General features: G+C 36.7%; 1 protein-coding gene across 1 annotated transcript in view; it reads right to left on the reverse strand.

The window, feature by feature from the left end:
• The window catches only part of NIPBL (NIPBL, cohesin loading factor), an 80,392-nt gene that overhangs the window by 68,679 nt on the left and 4,948 nt on the right, over positions 1–6,765 (reverse strand). The window contains exons 2-5 of the mRNA XM_026035670.1: positions 6,063–6,228; positions 4,783–4,913; positions 2,107–2,206; positions 858–1,009 (exon numbers count right to left, since the gene is read on the reverse strand). Of these exons, the coding sequence (XP_025891455.1) occupies positions 858–1,009; positions 2,107–2,206; positions 4,783–4,913; positions 6,063–6,228 (549 nt within the window). The remainder of the gene's footprint in view (positions 1–857; positions 1,010–2,106; positions 2,207–4,782; positions 4,914–6,062; positions 6,229–6,765) is intronic.

Raw genomic sequence — 6,765 nt, forward strand, 5'->3', positions numbered from 1 at the left:
TGAGGATTTTTTTTTTTTTTTTTTTTAAAGCACAAATACTTTGTATTAAGCAAGCTACAACTTCAACTTTTAAAATCGCAATTCCACATATAGGTTAACCAAGCTTCTCTCCACGGATAATGTAATTACAGTCTTTGTCACATTTTTACAGGTTATAGAAATTTTTTTTCTACAAAATAATTTGCCTTATCTTGATATATGAAACTTTTGATACGTGCATGAAACATTAAATACAGCATATATTTTTTCCAAGAATACTGCTAAACTTTAAGAATAGATGATTTAGAAGAATCCAATGAAAATTCTACCTACCAGAAGAACATGCCTAAAGTTCCTAGATACTTTAACAATGTTTGTCTTGTTCAAAATTGTTTCAAAAAAGAAGAACAAAGAAATCTATTCATCCTGAAGGTCATCTATGCCAGTTACTGCTTCGAGCACAATTCTTGCCAACTTAGAACTAGCCCAGTCTAGTCTACAAACGCTGTGTCAAGCTAAACGAGCTGGCAGCAGAACTGTCACTTACGTGGGCAAAAAAGAGTTAAATGACAGTCACAGTTTGCTTTGGTTTTTGTCTTATTAGACGTAACTATAGGAAATAAGTGTAAAGAGAAGAGCAATGGCAAATGAAGATGTGTTTTGTCTTGCCCTCCTCCTCCTGTTTTTAAAGTTTATACTGCCAACAGTACAGTCAGGTAAGCAAAATTGAAACATGCCAAAAAGCTCTAGTATCTCAATATTTTGCACTAAGCATACGGCTCCTCCATGGAAATTAAAGAGCTGTGAAATATGCACATTAAGGTAAAGCTGCACGAGACAGGAGGAAGAAAACAAATAAAAATACAGCACAGACTTACCTTGCTGCATCTGAGGATGTGGTGTGTAACTGGGAGGATGTGAATATGGCATGTATCCTGCGGGGCTTTGAGGAGCATATGGACTAGGCACTGGACTGTTCTGTTGTGCCAAAAATCTGTTGCCAGAGCTTGTCTGTGGTGGCACGAACCGGCTAGAGATAAAACAGAAGAAAACATTTTTAAAAGTTGGAAGAGATAACGTAGACATTTATTACTCCTTTTGAAATACTAAACCTCTGGAACATTGTAACTTTTGGAAGAGGYAAAGTATCCCAAGGTAATTGGGAACCTCCTTCAAAAGCAACATTTCTCACAAACTATCCCAAATTCCATTATCACTTAAGAGCTACACTCCAAGTGCTGCATTAGTCAAGGTAAAGGAGAGAATAAAAAAAATATTCAATAGTTCTGCACTGATATAAGGAAACGTTGGCACCAGTTATAAACATTTACTCAACTATGTCATCTCCAAAGTCATTAACAGCTTATTAAAAGCTTACAATGACCTGCTTGCTAGCATTAACAAGGAGCCAGCTCTTGAAAATGCAAATATTGCAGTAAGCTTTCAAAGAACTTTTAAAGAATTTAACAGAACTATTCCATCAAGACCTAAGAAAGTGACAGGCAGGGAGGATTTGACCTAGTCCCCTAAATATATTTTCTGTCACTGACCAAGGGATGGATGTGAGAGATAGGAAGCAATAAAAACAAAACAGGGTTCTGACAATAATCCATGTAAACTACAACTTGCATTCTTTCTTGCATGAGCTTTCCAAAATACAAATAAAATAGGCAGTACATCAAAAAGTTGTTGACAAAAAGAAAAGTAGATGCACTTAATACAAGGATTTTCCAGAGATTTTTGAGAAAACAAGTCATGTAATAATTGAAAACCATAGGACTTTCTTCACTATCACTTTTAGATAAAAAGGCAAAAATAGAGAGAGATCTAAAGCACTGCATTTGGCAAAACAATTGTATTAAGTGAAATAAAATAGTTCATTTTATTAATTTGATCTAGTAACTGCAGATAGACTCTGTTAGAGACCCTCAGCTAAGCTGGAACTGCAGGCAAAGCTCTTTGCTCTACCCCAGAGTACTGAACAGCTCTATTGGCAATGCCCAGTTCACACTCCAAGGTTGGAAGCGAACTAGAAAGTTGAAAAGGAAGTGAATCAGAAACGGTGGTCAYGGCTGAATTTGAAGTTCACGGCCCTTCCCACCAACCCCACTCAAAATACAGTGTTACCTGGAAGGGCTGTGTGAGATAGTGGTTTGTTGGTAGTTGGAAGATGCAGGACTCCCCCGCATGGAATTCTGAGAGAGGTTGAACTGCGACATCATCATCCCTAGGAAGAGGGGAGAGCAGTATGACTTCATGTGCACTCCCTTTCAAATATATAAAGTCCTTCACAAACAACTGTATTTGAAGGAATTAAGTTTACACACACGTTAACATTTTCTACCCACATCTCTTAGAAAACATTTTAAAAATTCCATTCCACACAAGATGCCCATTTTACACCACAATATATTCTAAAACAAATCAACATACAATGAAAAAAAACATATTATGCTCCCTAAAGAGGTGATAATTTGCTATAAATTTCAGCAGTAACTCCTCCCTTTGTTCCTTAATGTTCCAATGCAAAGCCTGTTTGTAAAAAACAAGGACTTTATAGCAGGACATATTCTGGACATATACCCAGAGTACATGCATGTACAGTAGTGCATGCAATACCCATCATATCAATAGGTACATAATATACATAAGACATAGTATAGAATACCAGTAAAAGATTTAGGAATATCATGGCAATTCAGGTAAGAAAACTCTCTCTCAACAGTGATCTCAGAGAGGTGCAAGATGCTCTCACGAATCCTGGCACCCCCGAGTGATCCCTCTCATTCAGGGCATGGCAGGGGCTATGCAGGGACAAAAATCTTCCAATTTCACCTCTGCTAGGAAGTAGAGCTGCTTTGGAAGCCCTCAGAATATTTTAAGTTGCAAAGCTGAATCACTGTTCCATCCATAGACTGAATTCACAGGCACAATTTGGAGTTTCAGGAACCACACTACCTGTCAGGTCAAACTGTGTAAGCACCTGAACCTAACACACATCTTTATTATGGATAATTTTAAAGAATCTTCTTTCTTTTAGATACTGGTATAAAAACAACCTCTAACAACTAGACACCAATAGAAGCTGAAGTGGTGCAGGTGCACAGAAATTTGAAACACTTTTAATTGGGTGATTTTAACAACAGAATCAAGGTGCCTAAATCTATACCAGGCTTTACGTAGCTCATGAAGCCATATCACTGCCAAAAATATTTTACACCAAAGACTTGAGAGGAGACCGAGAGCAGCCCACAATCCTTCAATTACTACTGCCCATTTCAATGACTACAATATTTCCCCAAGCAAACAGTGTTTCAGAAACCCTCCCTGTCACCTCTTCTGCCTTTTCCCATTTTTGCCTCTATTGCCATTCGCAGCAGAGAGGTTTCCTGCTAGAGATGCTGCTCCAGTGGCCAAACCACATAGGCTCCCACCTTGCGGATATTCCCACTAGGGTACAACATATTCACCAGCCAAATTTGTAGTCAAACTACTAATTCTTACAAGAATCAAGACAAATGTAGTTACAAGACTATATTCAGAATTTCCTCTACCATCTGATGAAAAAGGTCTAAGATAAAATTAATGTCTTGCCCTTTATACAAAGTTATGCCAGATGCTGCACAATGTGATTCAGTCTGTTCAGACAGGCTGAAAACAGAAAGCAGCCTACATTGAACACTCAAGAAAGTTTTAAGTTGGAACTCTTTTGGGTCTCTGAGATTCTTTGTTAATATAATACCGCTCTTGAAGTTTCATACTGAAATGTCACATGTATCTCTTTACCAATATCTTCCTTCTGAAGCACATTTGCTAAAAATAGTCACTCTTATTTCATCAGAAACTGCTCTTAACCTATAGAATCAAGCTACCAAAGCCCTTCTCCCCAATAAAATACAGAAAACAAATCTCTAGCCTTTGCATTGGCCCAAACTATTTCAGTTCCACCCAGCTGGTGAAAATTCCCAACTCCCTCACGTTCTCTTCGTGGAATCACCGTGCAAACCGGTAGCCCAGCCACGACTCTTCCCACACTTGGAAAAATACTATTTTATCACTGCTTGGCATCAGACAAACCAAACACAGAATCCGCTGCTTCCAAACAGATCAATAATGTTCTGAGTATTTAGCATTGCCCTGAAATGAAGGGCTCCATGAAATGAAAATCTTCAAGAAAACATCTGTACTCTGCAGAGGAACAACATGTGCTCTGTCCTAAACAAGTCCTATTCAAGGCTCTTTACTCACTCCAACAGTATAACCCACTACACGGCTCAACAGAATTAGCCGTAGAAATATTAACTTCTGTGGGGCTTCACAAGCTGCTGGGGAAAGCAATGGCAGGAAGGAGCTGTTAGGCATAGTACATTCAACCTCACTCCTTGCTCCAGTGCTATTAAGAACAACCTCTATTACAATACAGTATAATTGCAATGATTTTCTGTATGATCAAGCTGTACTTTTTCAACCTGCAAGTGTTTATGGAGAGGTTTCTATATTTGTCTTAATAAAGAAATTCAAATCAAATGGCTGAAAAATGAATTTCAACCGACCCTCCTCCTATCAAATAACATTCTTAGCAGTATTAAACATTATCTTAACAAAATACCCAGTGGAGTTCATTTCCATACTTACTCTACGAATCACCTCTAGAAGACATTACGATAGAAGGCTTGATTTTGCTAAGGAATACAAGGTAAGGCATAAATATCACAGATCTGCTCTATGTATATCTCTGGTTAGGTTCAGTCCCCTAAAGAGTAACATAACATGCAATCATTAAAAAAGAAAATGACTTCTTACCGCTTTGTACCCCATATCTGTTTTGCATGCTTTTCTCCCTGAAAACATTTGGATTCCTTGCCAGGATAGCCTGCAGCAGGACCGGTATATCTCCCTCTGGATCATCACTGCCAAGGTTATCCTTCAGTTCTCTGGAATTGGGGAAGTAAACAAAAACAAATGCATTTTCAAACCATAAGAAGAAGCTACAGGTCAAGCAAAAAGCAAAACAATACAAAAACTCTATTCACTATTACAGAAAGAAAAAAAAAAAAAAAGAAAGAAAAAGAAACACAAGTCTGCAAAAGACTGTTCCCTCCCTCTATTTTAATTTCCTTCCCTTGCCCCTTAATTAAGGCTTGGAAGAAGAGGTATTTCTGCTAGTCTTCAAAATTACTTTCTGCTAATAAGCCTTACGTCCACATACACGTGGTTGTCACTTTCTGACATTACGAAGTTTCTTATGCCTATTTTTGCATCTTGATCTTCTCCACTAAAGAAAAACATTTTGGCAGAGCAATCGAGAAAGTGCAACAGGAGGAAATTAGGAAATAAGATGTGCATTAATTTATAGCACTCATGTTGCAGCCAACACTTTGCAAATACTATTTTCTAAAACAGAAACTACCATGTCTATGATTCATAAGATTCCTCCTGAGCAACCAAAAATGTCATAAATCTTGTTTAAATGCCTCTGTACTTTCTTTTATTATTTGTTTTGAACACTCCTAGAAACTATTTCAGTTTGATCAAAACAAGTGATCGGAAAATGTGGGAAAAAGAGCTCTCAAGACAAGTCAGTTTAATGAACTGCAGGGACAAATGAAAAAATAAAATACATCTTTAAAAGACAGAGGATATACTAGCACACTTGCTAGTTCACTTCTTACACTCAAGATCTAATAAGAATTTGTGAGGAGAATGTGCTTTGTGCAATACCAGGCATGTAATTCTCTATCTCTGTATTTGTTCATATGCACCAAACTGGAAAACAAATGACTACTGCACATGTGAAAATATAAAGTATGCCTAGTAACAAGCAGGTAAAAAGCAACGGATTTTTTTTTTTTAATAAAAAATAAAATAAAATAAATCCACTCACCCACACAACCCAAAAAGCCTAAATACAAAACCAAAGTAAAAACAGTTATACATAAAGGCTGCTGGACATTTACTAACATTGCGATTTACAGAACTGCTAACCAAAAAAAGTATGTTCTTATTTCCAATTTTTAATTGAAATCCTTCTCAAGGGAAAAACATGCTGTTCGGGTACAAGAGCTGAAGTTCAGAATACATACATGTGGTCTGTTGACACCTGATTGAGACTGTGCACAAGCTGAGAGACCAGATTTTCATCCCTACAAGCCAGAAGGCAGTTCACCTCCTCTGCTATCCGTCCATTGAAGAGCAGGCTTTTTGTTGTTGTAGCAGGTAAAGGTGATGGAAGAGGCAGCTGGTTCAAAACTGTTACCAGAAAAGAGAAAGAAGTTCAGAATCATTTTACTGAACACAAGCTTACAAAAAAAGATCAAGAAAGAAAACCTAACAAGTGTTTGAAATTTAGGGAGGTATGTATCAGAGGTTTGTATCAGATACACACCCTGTGAACCCAGTGTTTTCAAAAAAAATAATGCAGACAAGGAYTCAAACTATATTACTTAAATATTTAAATATGCTAAGGCAAGTACTATGAATAAAAACAGATATTTTACTATCCAGAGTATGTTGCTATTAAGTATGTTAAGACCCTCTTCTCTTGTAACTCAAAGTATTCAATGAAAGATCTATACACATATACGTATACAACAGCATCTTTCCATTTTACATTTAAGAATATTAGAAAAAAATGAAGTACAATTTTTTTGAATACATCTGATTTTATTTTTTTTTTTTATTTTTTTTTTTATTTTTTTTTTTTTTACTACAGACAATTAAGTTCAGTTGTTAGGTATCTCTCTGCAGTGTCTCTTGGAAACTTCTTCCAAATTTCAACAATTTAAA

This window comes from Nothoprocta perdicaria, unplaced genomic scaffold (assembly GCF_003342845.1).
Source record: "Nothoprocta perdicaria isolate Ctin4 unplaced genomic scaffold, notPer1 scaffold_1, whole genome shotgun sequence".
NCBI classification, from domain to species: Eukaryota; Metazoa; Chordata; class Aves; order Tinamiformes; family Tinamidae; genus Nothoprocta; species Nothoprocta perdicaria.